Genomic DNA, 21,917 nt, shown 5'->3' with positions numbered 1-21,917 from the left:
CAATCGCCGCACGGCGTTCGCCCCTTGCCCCTCCCCTCTCTCAACGGTCATTGGTCGAGTTTTCTTATACCCACATTTCCGTTTCCTAGGCTTCTCCTCAAAGGGCTCATGAACGGGAAGTGACGTAACACCCCGCACCTTCAATCACACACAAATAGCCCTCGCAGCCTTTGCCTGTAGGGAATTTCAAACTGCAACTGTCCTGATTTAAATTGCAACTGCCCTTCGCTGGGGCTGATGGGAGTTGTAGTCCAAGAGGACACCGGTGCTGCGGAAGGCCTCCTTAATGTCCTATAGCAATAGCCGTTGAGGGGGGGAAAGCGGACCTCTTCGAGTCAACTATGTCTCTTCCTTTCCCCCTCTTTCTATAGCAGTTGGTATCGCCCTCCTAGGGGCAAGAACGCGGCTGTGAGGAGAGCTGGGCGGTTCCATTTGTGTCGAGGGGTGTGAAGGCAAACGGGAGGCGATGGAGCCGCGGCTTCCCCTCGCGAGAAACGGCTGTGTCCTCCTCCTCCGCCCGCCCGCCCGGTGCCGGCTTGGCGGGGGAGCCCTCTGCTAGGCTATGCCGCTGCCCGATGGAGGGCGATGGGGTCGCTGTGAGGAGGGCGCGGGAGCGGCGGCAGAAAAGGCAGCGGCCGGGAGCCGAGGCTGGCGAAGGCAGGGGGAGCTGCGGCCGGACTTCCCCCCGCTCCCCGCCGGCTCCCAAGAAGCTGAGCACCGGGGAAGCGGAGGGAGAACCGGAGGATGAGGTACGCACATTGACTGTGGGCCCCATCCTCCTCTCAGAATACAGATCCATCGAGCTCAGTATTGCCTACACGGGCTGGCAGCTTATCTCCAGGGTTGCAAGCCTATTATTATTATTATTATTATTATTATTATTATTATTATTTTATTACTGTTATTATTACTATTATTATTATTTATACCCCGCCCATCTGGCTGAGTTTCCCCAGCCACTCTGGGCGGCTCCCAATCAAGTGATAAAAACAGTACAGCATTAAATATTTTAAACTTCCCAGATGTCTTTTAAAGATAGGATAGCTGCTTATTTACTTTACATCTGAAGGGAGGGTGTTCCATAGGGTGGGCGCCACTACCAAGAAGGCCCTCTTCCTGGTTCCCTGTAACCTCACTTCTCACAATGAGGGAACCGCCAGAAGGCCCTCAGCGCTGTATCTCAGTGTCCGGGCTGAATGATAGGGGTGGAGACGCTGCTTCAGGTATACAGGACCGAGGCCATTTAGGGCTTTAAAGGTCAGCACCAACACTTTGAATTGTGCTCGGAAACATACTGGGAGCCAATGCAGATCTCTCAGGACTGGTGTTATGTGGTCCCGGCGGCCACTCCCAATCACCAGTCTAGCTGCCGCACAGGAGCAGCCACAGGGGATTTGAACCTGGGACCTTGTTCTGCGCACCACTAAGCTTCAGCCCTTCCCCTGTGGGCTTAGGAGCAGAGGGATTTATCCGCCTGCCTGTCATGCTCAATATTACCTTCACCCACCAGTACTGGCTTTCCAAGGTTTCCAAGCCCTACCTGGGATTTGAACCTGAGACCACCTGCATGCAAAAGGAGATGCTCCCTGCTACCTTCCGCGGAGTGTACTCAAGACATTGGGGATAATTCCCACCCAGCGCAATGCACCTGTTAGGTGCAACGGCACTGTGATTGGAAGTATGAATTCTTGTTCTGTCAGTGCATGTGGCCCTTCGCAGAAGTGCAGCAGGAAGGGATGGCCCTCACCTTGGCTCTGGGAGACACAGGTGGGATTTGGCAAGGGGGAGCCCAGCCAAGGAGGTGGATCTGCTGTGTTGTGTTCCTGTTTGCTTTTCTGCAACGTTTCCCCAAAGGGCAAGGGCCATTGCTCAGTGGTACAACGTCTGCTTTGCATGCAGACTTCAATCTTTTGACATCTCCAGGTGGGGCTGGGAAGGGCTTCTTTCTGAAATCTTGGATAGCCACTGCCTGTTGGTTGTAATACTGAGTTAGGTGAAGCCAAGAGACTGCGATTCAGTATGAGCCAGCTTCCAATGTAGAAAGGAATCCAGAGTAATGTTTTCCAAGCCTTTCCAGCTCTGTGAGACTTGTAAAGAAATTTTGACAACAGTGATTGTGGAGGCTAATTGGGTTTTTGGCAGATGAAACAAACCTGTGCTATGCATTTTACCGTTGGAATTCATCTAATTTAAACATTAATTTGAAGAAACTATATTAGGTGAATTTTGTCAGTGTTTGAACCAGATTCACGTTTCATTGTCCTGTAAATCTTAGTAGAACTGCCATCATTTTTTATGCTCTTCTAAAAATAACCTGAAGCAAGCTAAACAGAGGAAGCTTTTAAAGACGGAAAGTTTTGCTGTTTAATTTCCCACTTTTGAATGCTGTTAATGACACAGAACCAATAACAATAACTTGTCTCATGCAAAATCTCATTAGATGGTCCTTGATAAATTATGTCTTAGTTCACCTTCTAAACAGTGAGAATAATATTACTCTTCTATCCTAATAGATTGCCATTAGGGTTATTGAGATAATGTGTCTGAAGTACATTAAACTCTCTAAGGTGCTTATGTAAATGCTAAATATTATAAAAACTCATTCAGATTTTTATTTCTTGCAGTATCTTGACAGTGAAGTTGAATTGTTTGGGGACTATGACAGTTTTTCTGGCAACAACTCTTTGTTAGCTGAAGTACATGATCTAGAGCAAAGATGCATGAAGTCCACTGATGGTGTCCTGGATATTAAAAACCTAGATTGCAGTACTTATGTGGAGCCTGTATGTGGAGATGTTCAGCTACAAAATGCTAAGAATATAGAACAGATACTGCCAATTCCAGAATCAACCACCGACTCCAGAAGCAGAAGAAAATATGATTTTTTAAGCACTATGAAAGAGCAGAAGGATAGCAGCCTAGATCCTCATGGTGATAGTCTAGAAAACCTGCCATCATCACAGCTTTTATTTCTTAAACAATCAGAGGAATGCTTGATTCATCCTCACAAAGTGGCAAATGAAGTGGCAAATGTAAAAGAAAGAGCCTATCACCGGAATCAAAGTCCTGATAAGATCTCAGACATACCTCATTGTCATGATACAGAAAATGTTAAAAAAGGTAGTGAACCATCTACAAGTTCTTTGTCTGAACCAAGGAGGAGGAGTCTCAAAGATCATCTCAAAAGTGCAATGACTGAAAATGCTAGAGCTCCTGCGTCACTGGTGTCTAAAAGCAAACAACTCAAAGAGGCTGTTGTATCTGAAGAGATTGGGGTTGCTGAGAGAACTCACAGTGCTTCCTTTGTTGACATTGGTCCATTTTATGGATTGCCAACCAAGGTCAAGGAGCTGCTAACAGAGTTCAGAGGAATTGACAAACTTTATGGTAATACCACTGTACTGCTTGTTGGAGTATTAAATTCTGTGCTAATCATAGAGTTGGAAGGTACCCTGAGGATAATAACCCCCTGCAATGCAGAAATACGCAGTTGTCCCATATGGGGACTGCACCTGTAACCTTGGAATTATCAGCAACATGCTCTAACAAATTGACCAATAATGATCCTGTTTAGTGAACAATTTGCAGAATTCCAAAAGACACTTATTTTGATCTTTAATCACTGAATAAAAGGGTAACACCTGTCTTCTTATTTTTACAGACTGGCAGCATGCTTGTTTAATGTTAGAATCCCTGCAGCAGAGAAAGAATTTAATATACTCCTTGCCAACCAGCGGTGGAAAAACACTTGTAGCTGAAATTTTAATTCTTCAAGAATTACTCTGCAAACAAATGGATGTTTTAATGATCCTACCATACGTGGCTATAGTCCAGGAGAAGGTGTGGAAATAATAGGCTTTTTATCCTTATGCATCCTTGTAGTATACTTCAACTTTTTTTGCATAGATTGCTGGAAGTGATGGGCTGCAACCCTGTGCACACTTAATTGGGAGTTCCAAAATCCATATTAGGATGATCAGGCCAATGAAAATGCCCCCCAAATAGTGTGCAAGCTTTCTCCAGTACTCTTAATCAGGCTAGTGATAAACAAAACTAGTGGGAGAGGGGTAAATACTGTATTTTTCGCTCTATAAGACGCACCCAACCATAAGACACACCTAATTTTTAGAGGAGGAAAACAAGAATAAAAAATATTCTGAATCAAATGTTGTTGAGGCTTTGTGCGGCTATCCCTGAAGGCAGAACAGCAAGAGGGATTGCTGTGCAGCTCTCCCTCTTGCTGTTCGGGCTTCAGCTATAGCTGCGCAGCCTGCATTCACTCCATAAGACGCACACACATTTCCCCTTTTAGGAGGGAAAAAGTGCGTCTTACAGAGCGAAAAATATGGTAACTGGCTGGTGGTTAAATGGCGGGGGTCTGCATGTGATCAGTCTAAAGATGAAGTGTGGGAGCCCTAGGCAGCAGATAAGGAAGCTGTTTTAAAGCTCTTTTATGCAGGTAGGTGCTCCTTAACTGGAATTACTGGATTCTGTGGGATTCACATCTGAGGAAATGAGCACAGCACTGGATAGGCATTCTTCATTTGACAGTTGATATTTTACTTATTAATTTTGAGCTGTAGTGCCACTGAACACTTATAGCTGTGAAATAAAGCTTGCATGCAGCGGCTGGTCTCTATTATAAGCTACTTGCAAACATGTTACTGGTATAAAATTTTGATAATTGTAAAAAAGGAATTCTCAGTTGTGTTTTTATTGTTTATTTATTGCATATGGTAGGTGGCTGGTTTGTCGGGTTTTGGAATGGAACTAGGTTTTCTGGTTGAAGAATATGCAGGAAGTAGAGGAAGGATCCCTCCAATCAAAAGAAGGCTTAAGAAATCTCTGTACATTGCTACTATTGAAAGAGGGCACACCCTAGTGAATTCCTTGATCGAAACCGGGCGAATTGGTGACCTGGGTCTAGTTGTGGTTGATGAGGTTTGTTATAAAACTCCTGAAACTATTTTAAAATGCTTTTAATTTATTTATAAATTCAAACTTGTTTGTAGAAGTTGCACTGTGCTACTTATTTATATTAATGGGCACTTGACTTTTTAAATAATCCCTAATTGGCTGAAATATATTCAAGACTCTGTATTGGTAACTAGTAATATTACACATGCTTGCATTCAATTGTAACCACCACAAAACATAAAAATGTGTTTTAAGACTGACATTAATTGGTCTCCCTACACTATGCCAGAGAACCAAGCCTATAGCTTTAAAGAGGGAGGTGGGTCAAAATGCAACACATACGCCAAAGAAATCTGATCTCCATTTTAACGTTCATAAAGTTCTTGGGTTCTGATTCTCCATTTTAACGTTCATAAAGTTCTTTCCTGCTCTCATAATCTCCTTACACCTTTCTTTAATTCAAGTTGCACATGCTTGGAGAAGGAAGTCGTGGGGCTGTTCTAGAAATGACTCTTGCAAAGATTCTTTATACAAGCAGTAAGTAATTTCTGCACATCTTGAACTCAAATATTAACTACATCAATTGTGCTGTTTCTAAAAACATATGTAATTTGTCTGTGTAATAGTATATTTCAACATGTAAAGTGTTTTAAATGCTTATTTTTCATCTCAAGCCCCCAGACCCCAGGAAGCATAAAATATATTCCACTTGTATTGTTTTGTATTTTGTATTTGTATTTTATTCTTAATTTTTGTGAGCCACTCAGAGAGCATGTTGGTTGGCAGCTGTTAGCTATACAGAATAAAACATCAAACAACACTGGCAACATGAAGTTTAAAATTATTTCAAGATGGTAAAGAGAAATACAAATTAAATGAATCAAGTAACCTATTTGTATATACTGAGGTTTGTTTTGTTCACCTTTTCTTTTTCTTTCTTTTTCCAAAAACTTTATTGATTTTCCAAATGTTTTTTAAATAAATAAACAAACATAAATCTCTACCGTATTTAAACCAAACTTAGTAACATTGTTAAGTGACTTCCTTGTATCCCCCTGGTTGAATTTCAGTGTATATCATTTTAACGGTTTTCCAAAACCACTATTCTTATAAAATTAACTTAATCACTTAACATCTTTTTGTTTTCCTTTCCAATTCAGTATTAAACATACTAATTCATCCCATTACCTGATTAAATCCTAAGCCTATCTGTTATTTGCAAGCTTCTCCAATTAATTTAGCTTAACATATTTAACTAAATAGTCTTTAAATTTCGTCCATTCTTCTTGGTAATCCTCCTCCTTCTGGTCACAAACTCTTCCAGTCGGGTCAGCTAGCTCCAAAAAATCCATCATCTTCATCTGCCAATCTTCCACTGTTGGTACTTCTTGTGTTTTCCACTTCTTAGCTAATAAAATTTGAGCAGCAGTTGTGGCATACATACAAAAACAGTCTAACATCTTTCCTGGGCAATTCCAAACCTGTTATTCCAAGAAGAAAGGCCTCTGGTTTCTTAGTAAATGTATATTTCAACATTTTTTTCAATTCATTATAAATCTTCTCCCAGAAGCCTTTCACCTTGGGGCAGGTCCACCACATGTGATAAAAAGTACCCTCTTTATCTTTTGTTTTGTTCACCTTTTCAAGCTACACCCTAGGATGGAGGGAGCATGGGAGGCAACAGGCTATGTAGCAAGGAGAGCTCTTTCCTTCAACAGAAAGGTACAGCCATGGGTCTTAGGAAGAACAGCCACTGCTGTCTGAGGCAGCTGCCTCACTCTGCCTCATGATAGGGATAGCTCTGTTTTGTCTGCTTATTTTGGCAGCAAGTCCCACTGATTTCCACTGAAATTATTCCCCAGTTAATGTGAAAACCATTGCAGCCTCAGATATACAAATACTTTATTATGTAACTGTAGACTTAGGAAGTTTTGCCACCTCAGCTTACATTTGTCCAGGGCTGCATTTTGTGTGTCAGTCTTAACAATATCTGATGCAGTTAGTCAAAAAGGATGATTATGAGGTTGATTCTGCTCTTGCTATTTATCTAATGAGGAAAGTGATTGTCTTGTTCTATTTGAAATATGAGATACTATGACTTTACTATTCTTCTATGATACATTGAGGGTAATATTTCAAAGTATGTTGCTATATTTTGTATAGAAACCACTCAGATCATTGGAATGAGTGCAACTTTAAATAACGTTGGAGATCTTCAGCAATTCCTGAAAGCGGAATATTACACCAGTAATTTCAGACCAGTATGTATTTGACTAGAGAACTTGTTGACTTTCTTAGAGGTAAATGTTGCATCTTGACCATTTTGAACTAACTGAAGGGATGAGAAGGCATTTTTCCTTTCTGAGCTTTTTTGGCAATTAATTTGCAGAAAAGTGGTATTTGTTGTTTTTTCCAGGCATTTAATTTGACAATGAACATAGCATTCATTATTAGCCTTTCAAATGTTTAGCTTTGCATGGTCAAATTTCTTTAAAATACGTTACCTTCTAATCACTATTCTGGCAAAGATGAGTTTACAGATTCCTCTTCGTAAAACAAGTCATAAGGAAAATACCTTACAAAACGTAAAAGCCACAGACACCATAATTCAAGAAAGTGTTTCAATTTATTTGTGATTTTTAGGAAAGGCAAAAAGAATAATGCATTTTTTTAAAAAAAAAACTACTCTTCTCTTTTCAAATGCCTTCCACATTACATTTGCAGTATGGCTTTTTATCAATAGATTCGTAATCTGATTATTCTATGTACATTTGAAAAAATTTAGGTAGAACTGAAAGAATATGTAAAAATACGAGACACAGTCTATGAAGTTGATAACAAAGCGGAAGATGGCTTTAGATTTTCACGTCTTCTTAATTTCAAGGTAATGTCAACAAGCATAAAAGGTTTTTCTTTAACATTTATCCATAGCCAGTTAAAGTAATATGTTTCAACATATTCTTCCTTGTGTCTAACAAAAACAATTGGCTCTAAAAATGCAAATCAGTCTAGGTAGTAGTAGTAGTAGTAGTAGTAGTAGTAGTAGTAATAGTAATAGAATTGCTTACTTTGTTTACAGAGAATGTTTGATATGTGCGTATTTTACCAGCAGAGAATGTATGGTCCTGATTCTAGTATCCTTAGGTGGGGGATACTAAAATGATAAAAGAAATGGGTGCTGTTTTATTTTTTCATTTAAAGCAACGGATGCTTCAGTCATGTTTGTAACGTCAAATACATTGAAATTTTGTATGAATATTTTGATTAACTGAGACACAACAAAGTTATCCAGAACAGAAACAAAACTGTGTTATCTTTTAGTATTCTACTGGTCTGCAGAAGACTGACCCTGATCACCTTATTGCACTGGTGACAGAAGTTATTCCAAAGTACTCCTGCCTTGTCTTCTGTCCCACTAAAAAGAACTGTGAAAACGTAGCAGAAATGATTTGCAAACACTTGAACAGGTATGCTTCCTGGATGCAATATACTTACTTGATTGGCATGTTTACAATTAACCTCGGAATTTACTAATGTTGATACAGAGGCCTGTTTCTTCCCTTTGCAAGCAGAGTGATCAGAATGGTATGCATTGATCAAACAGGATCATGTATAACCCTGTAGGATTATATCTGCAGCTTGAGCAAACTGTTGAGTACTGCAGGGTGTGATGGTACTATTGTGTCCAGAATAACAACCTTTGAAGTACCATATAATTCTGTGTTGTGGCAGCGATGTTGATGGAGAAAGGGAGAGACTAGGAATAATTTAGCACTGTGTGACACATAATAAATAAATAAGTAAATTTTTATTTATACCCCGCCCTTCCCGGTTCAGAAAACCGGGCTCAGGGTGGCTAACAACAAATTTAAAACACTTAATTGATGCAACAGAAAACAGCATAAAATACAGTATAAAACGTGAATAACAATAAATTCAGAATTCAAAAATCAATTTAGGGGGGGAAATCCATCCAATAAACATTAGATGATCACCAGGGCTAGCTGGCTAAATTAGTCCTATTTGGGCCAGCGAGGAGACCAGGGGAGAATTAGCTGTGGGATCCCAGAGTGAGTATTCTTCATAAAAATGGGGAGGGAAGGAAGGGGAATAAAAGATCAGGCTAAGTTCAAATTGAAAGTCAGGTGGAATAGCCAAGATGGTTGTTATGCAAACATAATCTCAGTGTACTTTTCTTTCCTAGAGACTATAAAAAGTTGAAGGAGAAAGAAAAACACGATCTTCTTAGAGATTTGAGAAATATCTGCAATGGAAGACTTTGCCCAGTACTGAAGCAAACAATTCCATATGGAATCTCCTATCACCATAGTGGCCTTACCAGTGAGGAAAGGAAACGAATAGAAGAAGCTTACTCTTCAGGAATCCTCTGTCTCCTTACCTGCACCTCTACCCTTGCTGCTGGGGTTAACTTGCCAGCTCGAAGGTTAATCTTTAAGAAATGTTGCGTCTTTCTGTTTTTATCATGTGGAGCATAGAACAGATTTTAACATTTCTTTCACTCAGGAGCATGAAGCCAGAGGCAGGGGTCCAGCAGGGCATCGGAAGCTGACTAGAAAAGAAGAGCTCAGGCACCTTGTCCTGACATGCTAGCATTCTGTATGCAGGGAAATGTTTTTACATAGAAGAACATTTTGTCCTCTGAGCCCCCTTCCCTCCTCCCATGCACAAAAGAAATGCAGGAATCTGAAGTGATAATTTGCAGAAACAGATTTACCACCTTATTTGTTGTTGGTACGTGGGTGGCGCTGTGGGTTAAACCACAGAGCCTAGGACTTGCCGATCAGAAGGTTGGCGGTTCGAATCCCCACGGCGGAGTGAGCTCCCGTTGCTCAGTCCAAGCTCCTGCCAACCTGGCAGTTCGAAAGCATGTCAAAGTGCAAGTAGATAAATAGGTACCGCTCCAGTGGAAAGGTAAATGGCATTTCCGTGCGCTGCTCTGGTTCGCCAGAAGCAGCTTAGTCATGCTGGCCACATGACCCGGAAGCTGTACGCCAGCTCCCTCGGCCAATAAAGCAAGATGAGCGCCGCAACCCCAGAGTCGGTCACGACTGGACCTAATGGTCAGGGGTCCTTACTAGGCCTGAGTTTAGGGTCTGGTGTGAAGATGCTCTCGAGTTCCTATTGCATGGGCTCATATATGACCAGTACAGTACTAGAGATAGCTAGTAACTTCCCTTTCCAGTCTCATTTCACTCTTCAGTGATTCCTCCTTGAAGCACTTCTGGCAATGATGAAGAAGGAACGGAATTTGCAGGATTAGTCTTGAGGATTTTAGTATCCCTTAAGGAACTGTTCAGGTGTTTCCTTTGCTGCTCAGCTGCTGCCTACTCATTAATTCCGAGGATAGCTCAGTCGGTAGAGCATGAGACTTAATCTCAGAATTGTGGATTTGAGCCCTTCTTTGGGCAAATCCTGCACTGCAAGGGGTTGAACGAGATAACCCTCTTGATCCCTTTCAACTACAAAATTCTATGATTAAATCTAAATCAAGTTACAGTGGTACCTCGGGTTACGGACGCTTTAGGTTACAGACTCCGCTAACCCAGAAATAGCATCTTGGTTTAAGAACTTTGCTTCAGGATGAGAACAGAAATTGTGCAGCAGCGGAAGGCCCCATTAGCCCAGGTTAAGAACAGTTTCAGGTTAAGAACAGACCTCCAGAACGAATTAAGTTCTTAAACCAAGGTACCACTGTACTTGGATGTAGTATACTTGTCTTTTGGTCTAACTATTCTTTATTCTCTCAGTAGCGCCAGGCATAGAACATAGCGGAATTCTAGAGTTTGGCTATTAAGGATACTGTTGCTGTGTCCCCTGTTGCATGCAATGCTCTACAGATTCCTACGTGCCTTTAGAGCATATTTCAGAAATAAAAGGTGCTCCAAAGTCAAAAGTTGCTATGGTATAAAAATTTGTATAACTGTATGCACTGTAGCAATTCTGAGGAATGTTGGGGTTCCAACAATTTGATGCATTTTGTTTCTTCATTTCACTAATTACTTTTTAAAAAATCAAATGCTTTGAACTTTATATGCGGTAATTAAAACACATTCTCAATGTTTCCACAGGGTCATTTTAAGAGCTCCATACGTTGCAACAGAATTCATGAAGAAAAACCAGTATAAACAGATGATAGGCAGAGCTGGCCGTGCCGGTATTGACAAAGCTGGTGAAAGCATTCTTATCGTGCAAGAGAAAGACCGAAATCTGGTAACTTAAGCAAAAAATAATAATTTGATTTTCACACTTATCAGTATAAGTCAATTGCGTAATATGGGGTGATGGTCAAATTTTTAAATGTAAGCATGCTCTGAGATAATTTGATCATCCTTTTAGGAAGTATATTTAAAGGCCCTTTTTCTTTTATTATAAGTTAAGCAAGGCCAGTACCTCATCTTGAAAACCAATGATATTTCATCATAAAATAGCATCACCACCCAGTAACATAACATACTGACTTTAGAAAATGTTTTATAAAATAAACTGCCTGCCTGCATGGGCTTTGGGTAGATAGCATTCTGTAACAAAAATGTGATATATGAAAAAATAAAATACTGATTATAAATCCACATATTTAAAATATGAAACATATGCATTGTTAAGGTATATACAGCTGAAATAATTGCTTTCTTATCTGTTAAACAAATGCCAAATTGTCACCACTGAGAAAGGCTCAGTGTCATATTCAGCTAAGTCCTACATTGAGTAAACTCACTGAAATTACTGAACACAAGTTACTCATGTCCATTAACTTCAATGGATCTACTCTGAGTAGGACTTGCATTGAAAACTCTCCCCAGTAAATTTAAAGAGGAATAGATCTGTAGATCTGGGAAGCATCCTCTGAGAATAGCTCTGTTCTGTATCCTTTTTGTTTGTTTTTATTTAAAACTTCTATAACTTTCCAAAATAGCTCGAGACAGATTACAACCAGCATTTAAAGCTATAGTCAAGCAGATCAAACCCACAATTTTTAAAATGCAACAGCAGAAGACAGGGCAAACTATCATACATCATAAAAACTCAAAAGGAGTTGTAAAGAGCCAAGAGCTGTTACTGCCCAAAGGTTTCATTAATAGATGGACATTATATAGCCACTGGTACACAGCCATTCCCCGAGAAAGAGGTCATTCCATAAACCTGAAGTTTTGGAGAAGTTGCTACTCCTAGCGGCAAATGACTTGATTTGTAAGGCATTACAGAACAGGGCAGTTGATTCACAAATGCAGTGGTTAAAGCAGTGCAGATCTTGTTAGGACATAATGGAGAAGATAATCTTTTAGGAACATTAGGTACAAATATGCCATATTTTATAACTTGCATTCACATAGCTGTTGCTCTTTTTTTAAGGTTCAAAAGTTAGTATACAGCCCTCTGGAAAGCTGTTACAGCAATCTCCTGCTTGAGTTCAACAAGGGCATCCGGAGTTTAATCTTATCATTGGTTGGATTAAAGGTAATTCTGAAACCTTAAAACTGGTTGATTGTATTAAGAAGACTGATTGGGGGAGGGAAAGTTTCAGGTGGAATAACGAAACACCAAACTTTTTTTTAAAAAGTGGTATTTAGCTTGTTTTAGTATACTCTCGTTTGTCCTGTTGTGTTCCACTACAGATAGCAACCAGTCCTGAAGAGGTTTTCCAGTTCATGCATCTAACCTTGTTTAGTGTCCAGCCACAGCTTCTGCCTGAAGGAAAGAGCCTACGGGATATAACTACGGAAGTATTGCAAGGGCTAAAACAAAATGGACTCCTAAAAGATAGTACAAGCTGTGATGGTGGACAAATTCTAGTTATCACTAGGTTGGGTCAAGCCACTTACAAAGGTATAAAACCTCCCTCTGGGATCTATTAAAATACAGCCATGCAAGGCCAGTCTTACCAGCAGGCAGAATGAAGTGGCTACCCTCATGAATCAGATTCTGACTGCAAATAGGGGGCAGGAAATCTCCGTAATTTTAATTTATAGCCACAGTTAGCGACCATTTTGTGTGCATCTGCTGATGCACGGGACCCGGATGAGGGCAGAATGGGACAGGGTGGGTGCATGCAGGGACAAAAAATGGACCCTCCATGCAAAATGGTTGCTGCCTGTATCTTTTTCTGAAATGAAAAGGGATTTGATTTGATTCGATTCGATTTTTCACCTCGCTCATCAAAATGTCTTAGCCTGGCCAAGATGGATCTCAGTTCCCAGCTCAACTGATTTTGTATGGACGTATAAAAATAAATCCAGTATCTCTTTAGCTTCTCATTTCTGCCCCCCAAATATTGTCCTCCTTTTGTAGTTTAATCACATTCAGACCTTGTCCGACTGTCAGATTGGGGTGGAAGGAAACATTAATAGGTAAAACACGTTCCTGGTGTGTTTTGCAAGGGAACTGCAATTTCCCAGTACTCCACAAATTCAATCTGCATGTAAGCTACATAAAAACCTGCTGGATCAGACTGAAAAGCCTATCTCATCCAGCATTCTGTTCAGCAATCTTTTCAAGCAGAGCAGCCAACTAGATACGTATGAGGAAAGACACAGCAACACTCTATGTATTCTACAATGCTTGCAAGCATGTCCATGATAGTGATGAGTTAGTGTGGAATGTCATAGACATAAGGAAAAGCTTCCCCACAGAACTGATGCCCCCTTGAATCAAGGAGAGCTCTGCTGGGACTGGTTTGTGGGGATCAAATATGGAGTTTGAGGTGACAGCGCTTCCTGCTAAGAAGAGCAAGTGGTTTGCCACCCTGAAAGGGTTGTGAGCATTTAAGAGTCTTCCAACATGTTGACATGCTGAAATATCTCATCAAATTCTGAAGATCAGATCTGTACAATGTGGGCCATTGTATGATGTCTACCTTTTTATTACACCTTAGGTTCTATCGATTTGGCGTACTGTGACACGCTCTATGCAGACTTGAAGAAAGGCCTTGAGGGGCTCATCCTTGAAAGTTGCCTACATTTAATCTACCTGACAACACCGTACAGTATGGTTTTGCAGTGCAGCCCAAACTGGATGATCTATTTTAGACAGGTAACCTTTTTTAAAAAGAAAAAGAAAAAAGAAGATTTTTATATATTTACATAGTGTCCCTGGGAGCCTTCCTCTCTTTTTCTGAGCTTAGCAAGCACAGGGCTCTCTTGTCAGCTTCAGTGGAACAGCTAAAGTTGTTCCTTGTGCACATGGGGTCTTAAATATCCTAGGGAATAAATTATGCTCAGATACATGCAGGATCCAGACCTTTTAAAATTAAACTCCTGGGTTTTTCTTTTTCTTTTTGCATTTTGTTACAAGGCAGATATTGAAACTTATGTGCAGCTAGTGAATTTTTTGCAGTATACCTCAAGAGTGTTTTATCTCTAACACGTCTGAAGTTTTTCATTTCGCGTGCAGCAACTGCATTTAGAAATCAACGTCACGGGACTCTTCTTCCCATAGCCCAGCACGTGCATGATTTGAGTAACTTGCACCCAGGCAAGACAAGAGAACTCGGAGGGTTTGTGGAGGGATCTCTCATTCCCAGAGATTGCCTGCGGTGTTGTAGTGTGCACATATCTCTGCTCTCATGCCAAGTTTGGGTGGTGGGAGGAGAACACTGTACTGTTGAGTCCAGTGCCACTCTGCTATGTCTCTCACAAGGGACAGGGCATGCCCTGTGTTTTCTGCAGAAGGTAATGTTCCTTTAGATCTGAGATTAATTCTGCTTTTTAGTACAGTCAGCTAAGTCCAGCAGAACAACAAGTAGCAGAGATTGTTGGTGTGCCGGAGAGCTTTATTACCAAAAGGGCTTCTGGACAAGCTGTCAGAATGGTAAGAGGAAGATTTCTTATTTCAGGTGTCTAAAGATAACTGGGGGAATGGATTATTGTGGTATCCATCAAAATTGTGTATTCAGGGGAGCTTCTGTGATTCCTTTCTTGGAGTTGGTCATAAATGATTAGATTAAAATTTTGAGTACCTTAACATTAAGTAGATCAGAAATTAGTTGCACATGAATGGCAGAAAAGAAGCATATTAGAGTCATACTAAAGCTTATTTGTTGTCATATTTGGGACTACTTGTTTCTGAAATTCCTAGCTGGAAATTGTCTTTTGTGGCTTCTTATGTTGCATTTCATGGTGTCGATAGCCTCAGAAATGGATGAAATTAAAACTGTAAGAGTGTTCCACTATTTCAGATAAATTGAAAGATTCAAACAATTTTTCTATTGGATTGTGTCTTCAATTTCTAATTATACTCCATATTCCTTTAGGATGTGGACATTGGCACAGCCAGTAGACTCTACTTGTCCTTGGTTCTTCATGCTTTGTTAAAAGTGAACAACATATGGGAGGTGGCAGAAAAATTCAGCATATCACGAGGATTCATTCAAACCCTTCTTAATTCGGCTGCTTCGTTCTCCTCCTCAGTTTTACATTTCTGTGAGGTAATGTATAGTAGTTGAATACTTCATTGCTGGAACACAGAAATGTCACTCAGAAACTTCTTTTACTTCAGATTTTCCAAATTGTTCCACACAACTTCCCTTTCAAATTCCAGAACTGACCAAAGCTGCATTTCTTAAAAATAGTCCACATTCAACACATTCTGTTTTACTTAACTTGCATGTGGAGAATCCTCAAGCTGAGAATAAATACCGGTAACCAGTTCATTGTCCTTTTAAGACAGTATTTTCATACGTGTTTCAATTAAAAAATCGATTTAAAAAGAACCACGTTGAAATTAATCAACTAGAAGCAAAGGATTTCTTGCTGTTAGCTTCTTCTATTGCTATTGAATCATTGCATTTTAAGATGGTACCCAATGAATCTGTTCCAGTGACCTTCCACTGTTTTAAATTATCTGCACCTAAAAGATCACAATAACTTCTGCATATTGGTTCCTCTTCCAGAAATTTGGCAGGATTTTGGTAGACAATTTTTTTACAAAAATGGACTAACAAAACTATATTATTATTATTAATTTATTATTTATATCCTGCCCATCTGGCTAGGTTTCCCCAGCCACTCTGGGCAGCTTCCAACCGAATATTAAAAATACAATACAGCATCAAACATTAAAAACTTCCCTAAACAGACATCCCTTCAAATGTCTTTTAAAAGTTAGATAGTTGCTTATTGCCTTGACATCTGCTGGGAGGGCGTTCCACAGGGCGGGCGCCACTACCAAGAAGGCCCTCTGCCTGGCTCCCTGTAACCTCACTTCTCGCAGTGAAGGAACCGACAGAAGGCCCTCAGAGCTGGACCTCAGTGTCCGGACCGAACGATGAGGGTTTCCTAACATTTTAAAATAAAAAAATTCCTTCCAGTAGCACCTTAAAGACCAACTAAGTTAGTTCTTGGTATGAGCTTTCGTGTGCATGCACACTTCTTCAGATACACTGAAACAGAAGTTGCCAGGAGAGACCTGGTCTGAACAAAGACATTGGATTCTTATCTCATTATACATTTCTCACCTTCTCACCCCCTTGCCTTTTCCTGTAAGACCTATTACAGTCGTTAAGAGTCGTCAACAGGCTCATCTCAGCTATCTGCCAATCTCCCATTCCCACCACCCTTCTGAGTAATACCCCTCCCCACCTTCTCACTATATAGAAGGATCTGGCAACTTCTGTTTCAGTGTATCTGAAGAAGTGTGCATGCACACGAAAGCTCATACCAAGAACTAACTTAGTTGGTCTTTAAGGTGCTACTGGAAGGAATTTTTTTATTTTGACTATGGCAGACCAACACGGCTACCTATCTGTAACATTTTAAACTATGTTTTATTTTTACAGGAGCTGGATGAATTTTGGGTTTATAAAGCTCTCTTGACGGAACTTACCAAGAAACTAACCTACTGTGTTAAGGCAGAGCTTATCCCTCTTATGGAGGTGGCAGGAGTTTTAGAGGTCAGTATATGCGTAACAAACCAGAATAACTACCGTAATACCTCCGCAAACATCCACCTTGTCTAGCGTCCATTCCGGCAAACGTTTGTGGCAAACCTGGAAATACCGTAACCGGTTACTTCTAGGTTTGCGGCTAGCACATGCGCAGAAGTGCAAACTGCTCTGCACACATGCACAGATAGCGCTTTGCCCTGCATCCTTTTTGGCTAGCGGCCGAGGCTCCGGAACGGATCCCAGTCACAAACAAGATACGACTGTATTCTTTCACCAAACAAATCCAAGCAGAATTTAAAGATGGTTTGTAGAAAATCCTTCAAAGTAACTGTTACTACCTGAGATTGGTACAGCTTTCCCTTTTCCAGAGAAGCAGGGTTTTAATACCCAGCAAAAGAACAGCACATTTGCAAGCTCTGAAAAAAAAACGTAATTCCTGCAGCAGAAGTTTCCTGCTTTGCATTCCTATGCTTCTGACTCCATTGCTCCAGCAAGTCTCATTTTGCCATGTTAGCTTTTGAGATGATGTTCCTTTGGGAGGGGTCAGTACAGGAACAGATCTTTGCTGCTGTTTGATATGTCATAGTGAATGATTGCGGTTTTTTGCTGTAGGCTGCACTGAGGAAGTTATTCGAACTCTGTTCTTTCGGTTATTTTATGCACCATTAACTGTAGCTGCACAGCTGTCAACACCACCCTGGGATACATATTTAAAAGGGTATATATAAATGTATTAAGGGATGTCTTGGAATTGTAAATTGTGTACCATTGCAGTATGATTGTGGAGTATGTGTTGCAAAGCACCCTGAGCAGCAAACACATCTTCAGTACAAGACGGAGGACAAAATAAACTTGGCCAATGGAGCCAAAGTTCTCTGGTGTCATTTTTTATGAAAGTATTTTTATGGAAATTGACTAGACAGATTGGAGATGGCCCTGAACTGAGCTTTCTAAAGTTGAAAGCTTTCCTCAGTAAGTTTTGCTGTTAAATAGACCTACTGCATCATCTCTATACAGGAGTGATATTGCAACCCCACATAAAATGCTGGATTGAAAAGCTAAAAGCTTAGCGGCTAGTGCAGTATTTTAAATATCTTCTTAGTACATGTGTATGTGGGATGCGGATGGTGCTTGTGGGTTAAACCACAGAGCCTAGGACTTGCCGATCAGGAGGTCGGCAGTTCAAATCCCCATGACGGGGTGAGCTCCCGTTGCTCGGTCCCTGCTCCTGCCCACCTAGCAGTTCGAAAGCATGTCAAGGTACAAGTAGATAAACAGGTACCGCTCCGGCAGGAAGGTAAACGGCGTTTCCGTGCGCTGCTCTGGTTCGCCAGAAGCGGCTTAGTCATGCTGGCCACATGACCCGGAAGCTGTACGCTGGCTCCCGTGGCCAATAAAGCGAGATTAGCGCCACAACCCCAGAGTCGTCTGCAACTGGACCTAATGGTCAGGGGTCCCTTTGCCTTTTTACATGTGTATGTGCTCAAAATACAAACCATAAAGCATTTGTACATGGGAATAACAGAATAAATATTTCCAAAAGCCCTGATTTTTAAACAAACACATTTGTTTCCGTGTTTATCATAGGGCCCAGTGTGTGTTGAGGTGGTGAAAGATGTCGACCAATATACAGAGCTAGTATACGAAAAGGGCTGTTTTGATGAAAGATTTAGTGGTCAGAAACGGTAGCTAGAAATATGACAGGTTGGTAGAGACTAGAGGTGTGGTGGGGATGATGAATAGATTTGTTGCCACCTCTCTTTGTAATTAGCCTTTTGTCCACTTTCTCAGGCTCGAGCCAAGCAACTCTACAACTCAGGGTATAAAACTTTAGCACACTTGGCTAATGCAAATCCAGACGTGCTGGTGAAGACAATTGAGCATTTGTCCAGAAGCCAAGCTAGGCAAATAGTTTCATCTGCAAAGGCAAGTAAAATTTGTGAAAAGCATCGATAGGAATGGGGATGAAAATTGTGACTCTTAATGGGGAACGGTCTAATCTGCACATTTTCAAACCAACCAAGACACAATTATCCTTCTAAATTTGCACTTCTCTTAATTTTGCGATGCAGTTCTTTAACCAGAAATTGGGGGAAGGTGCATAAAAGTGAACGTCTGCTTTTTGCATAGGACTGAATGCTCTTGTGCTGGGATCCGACTTGCTGGTTTCTCCACAGGCATCTGTTTGGCCACTGTGAGAACAGGATGCTGGACTAGATGGGCCACTGGCTTGATCCAGCAGGCGCTTCTTAAGTCATTATGAACAGTAAGAGTTCACTAAAATGGGAGGAACTAAAGATATATAGTTGGAGATGCCATAAGAGTGAGGATCAAGTCTAGCCCTTGCTCCTGGAGACCATAGCCACTGAGAATCAAGCCCTGCCCTTTCATCTGCATAACTCCTTCCTTGGTTCTGTTTTTGTTTTGTTTTGTTTTGTTTTGTTTTGTTTTACCAATAGGTGCCAGCATGTTGGAAACTGGCATGTGTGAGTGTGTGATAGGGATCAGACTAGTCTTGTCTTTGTGAGTCTCTTTCCGCTACAGGAGAATGAAATATACATCATCCTGAGAACTGTCTACTTCCCCACACACACACACACCCACACCAATGCATTCAGAAATGTTTCTTATACTGTATCAGGTTAATTTGACTTTACATGGTTGTTTTTGGATGCAGATGCTCCTGACTGAAAAGGCCGAGGCATTACAAGAAGAAGTGGAAGAGTTACTGAGAATACCTGAAGACATTACTTGAGGCTTCCTAATCACTCTAGCTTGTGAATCAAGAATCAAACAATTATTTTTCTACTCTAATTATTTGCTATACATGTACCTGAGCTTATTTCACTATTAATAAAAGCTCCAAAAATTTCTCTATACTTTCTGTTCAGTACATTATGAAACTCTGATGTTCTTTGGCAAAGCTGAAATGGATTTATCATCTTTCAGACCTCTTATTTATCATTCGTGGCATCATCATTTGCTATGGATATCTGCTTATTTCTGTTATAAAGTGCTTCTTTTCTTTTTGAAAATCAGTTTTGCTTCGTCTCTGTAAACAATGCCTTTCATAAGGCCACGTTAGGAAATTAGAAAGGGGTTGTGGTTCTGAAGCAAAGATCAATTTCTTGGGCTACTCAGAACATAAAAATTGTAAAGACCTAATCATGATTTGCCAGCACTGAAGAAACTATCAACTAAATATGCCTCTTTAATGCCTGGGTTACAAAATCATTATGAATTATGATTTATTGATTTTGGATTAATAAAAGTTACTATTTTAAAATATACTTTGGTATATTACACTGCAATCTTATGCACATAGTGAGAGTTCTTCTGCGAAAAACTTGTATAGAGCTGTACCTACATGTCCCTATGGCATGTTCTAGGGGCTGGGATTTCTGCATTGCAGGGAGTTGGACTAGATGACCCTTGGCATCTTCACTATCTTTCAGTGAGTGCTAAGGATGCCCCTCTTTAACCTGGCCTGTGATATCTCAGATGTGTGTTTTCAGAATCCACCCTATTCCAGCTCTATAGTTTTTTAATTTTGTGGCTCTGTGTCCCACCATGGCACATTGACAAGATGCCAAAACAGACATCAAAAAAATCTCATAGGTTAGTGAAAGTATATTTCACTCTATTTTAATGTGTCTGTAGTGTAGTAACAAATGGAACTCTTGTGTCTATACTACAGCCTTCGCACAGCTGCTTCCACTTACTGGGGAACAAACCCTACGGATCATTTGTAACCAGTTCCACGAGACAAACTGCTTTGGTCAAGGGACCAGAGAGGAGGGGACAGGAAAGTGCTTCAAGTGTTCCATCATTTCTTGGGGTACAGGGATGTTGCTTATCTGCCACTTTCATTGCCTCTTCCTTTCTCTGGTCCCATTGCCGAGTCCACGAGGGAACCAGGTGGGGTGGGATATTCTCCAACAGGAGGAGGCCATAGTGGAAGCAGCTGGGTGAGTGTAGTTAGTGTTATAGACAACCAAACCCAGTTACCATGTACTGATGGCAATACTGCAAGGTCTAACCAGGTGTGTGCAGACACTTAAGGCACATAGCAGGTTCAGAAACCAAAGCGAGTCGGATGGTCAAACGTCAACATAAGTAGCAAGCTCCACAGTAGAGAGCTGCAAATTGTAATCTGCCATTTTTGGGGGCAATGCCACCCTAAAAAATCCTAGGTGATTGTCTCTGTCCTTTACATATAAACCTAAGAGGAGCCAGCTGCATCAGACTGGAAGACCTATCTAGTCCAGCAATCTGTTTTCCCTAGACCTGGAGAACCTGCCACCTTGCAGTGAGATTTTACTTTCTTGGGCTCTATGATCACTGCAGATGGTGACAGCAGTCACAAAATTAAAAGACGCCTGCTTCTTGGGAGAAAAGCGATGGCAAATCCTAGTCAGCATCTTAAAATGCAGAGACATCACCTTGCCAACAAAGATCTGTATATTTAAAGCTATGGTTTTTGCAGTAGTGATGTATGGAAGTGAGAGCTGGACCATAAAGAAGGCTGATCGCTGAAGAATTGATGCTTTTGAATTATGGTGCTGGAGGAGACTCTTGAGAGTCCCATGGACTGCAAGAAGATCAAACCTCTCCATTCTGAAGGAAATCAGCCCTGAGTGCTCACTGGAAGGACAGATCCTGAAGCTGAGGCTCCAATACTTTGGCCACCTCATGAGAAGAGAAGACTCCCTGGAAAAGACCCTGATGTTGGGAAAGATGGTGGGCACAAGGAGAAGGGGACGACAGAGGACGAGATGGTTGGACAGTGTTCTCGAAGCTACCAGCACGAGTTTGACCAAACTGTGGGAGGCAGTGGAAGACAGGAGTGCCTGGCGTGCTCTGGTCCATGAGGTCACGAGGAGTCGGACGCGACTAAACAACAAGAAGCCTAATTTCATGTGTGAAATTCCTAATTTCATTGGAATTGTTGAGCAAGCCTCGGTCCAAAGATTCATGAGAACTCTGTTGAAATGCTTGCCTTTGGGTTATTTTCATGCATCTTAGTAGCAAAGGGAGGAGGAGGTCTTCCTGTGAGCCTGGAAAAGAAGTCTTATTGGTTTGAGATGTGGGAAAAGATAGA

The 21,917-nt window shown here is 41.0% G+C and overlaps 1 protein-coding gene across 2 annotated transcripts; it reads left to right on the top strand.

Moving 5' to 3' along the window:
- The first annotated feature begins 149 nt into the window (after positions 1–149).
- On the top strand, positions 150–20,106 carry HELQ (helicase, POLQ like). 2 transcript variants are annotated; one of them, XM_082236339.1, is made up of 18 exons: positions 154–749; positions 2,625–3,387; positions 3,662–3,840; positions 4,741–4,941; positions 5,382–5,454; positions 7,081–7,178; positions 7,703–7,801; positions 8,239–8,384; positions 9,122–9,361; positions 11,007–11,148; positions 12,289–12,393; positions 12,552–12,762; positions 13,808–13,965; positions 14,644–14,742; positions 15,185–15,358; positions 16,709–16,822; positions 18,608–18,742; positions 19,494–20,106. In XM_082236339.1, exons 1-18 carry the CDS (start codon positions 576–578, stop codon positions 19,569–19,571), a joined length of 3,189 nt encoding a protein of 1,062 aa, XP_082092465.1. In that variant the 5' UTR covers positions 154–575; the 3' UTR covers positions 19,572–20,106. The 2 variants fall into 2 exon arrangements, with proteins under 2 accessions (XP_082092466.1, XP_082092465.1); XM_082236340.1 differs by lacking the exons at positions 16,709–16,822; positions 18,608–18,742; positions 19,494–20,106 and having other exon boundaries at positions 150–749; positions 14,649–14,742; positions 15,185–15,348.
- The last annotated feature ends 1,811 nt before the right edge of the window (positions 20,107–21,917 follow it).

Source organism: Podarcis vaucheri, assembly GCF_965113315.1.
Source record: "Podarcis vaucheri genome assembly, chromosome: 9".
NCBI lineage: Eukaryota > Metazoa > Chordata > Lepidosauria > Squamata > Lacertidae > Podarcis > Podarcis vaucheri.
Note: the sequence above shows the minus strand (reverse complement) of the source record. Positions and strands in the feature narration are given on the sequence as shown.

Bases quoted from the DNA above. Each gene is read 5' to 3' on its own strand.
- HELQ (XM_082236339.1), top strand. From the start codon at position 576: ATGGAGGGCGATGGGGTCGCTGTGAGGAGGGCGCGGGAGCGGCGGCAG. The intron at 4,942-5,381 runs GTTTGTTATAAA...CTTTAATTCAAG, and splicing joins GTCTAGTTGTGGTTGATGAG to TTGCACATGCTTGGAGAAGG. The intron at 9,362-11,006 runs GTTAATCTTTAA...ATGTTTCCACAG, and splicing joins GTTAACTTGCCAGCTCGAAG to GGTCATTTTAAGAGCTCCAT.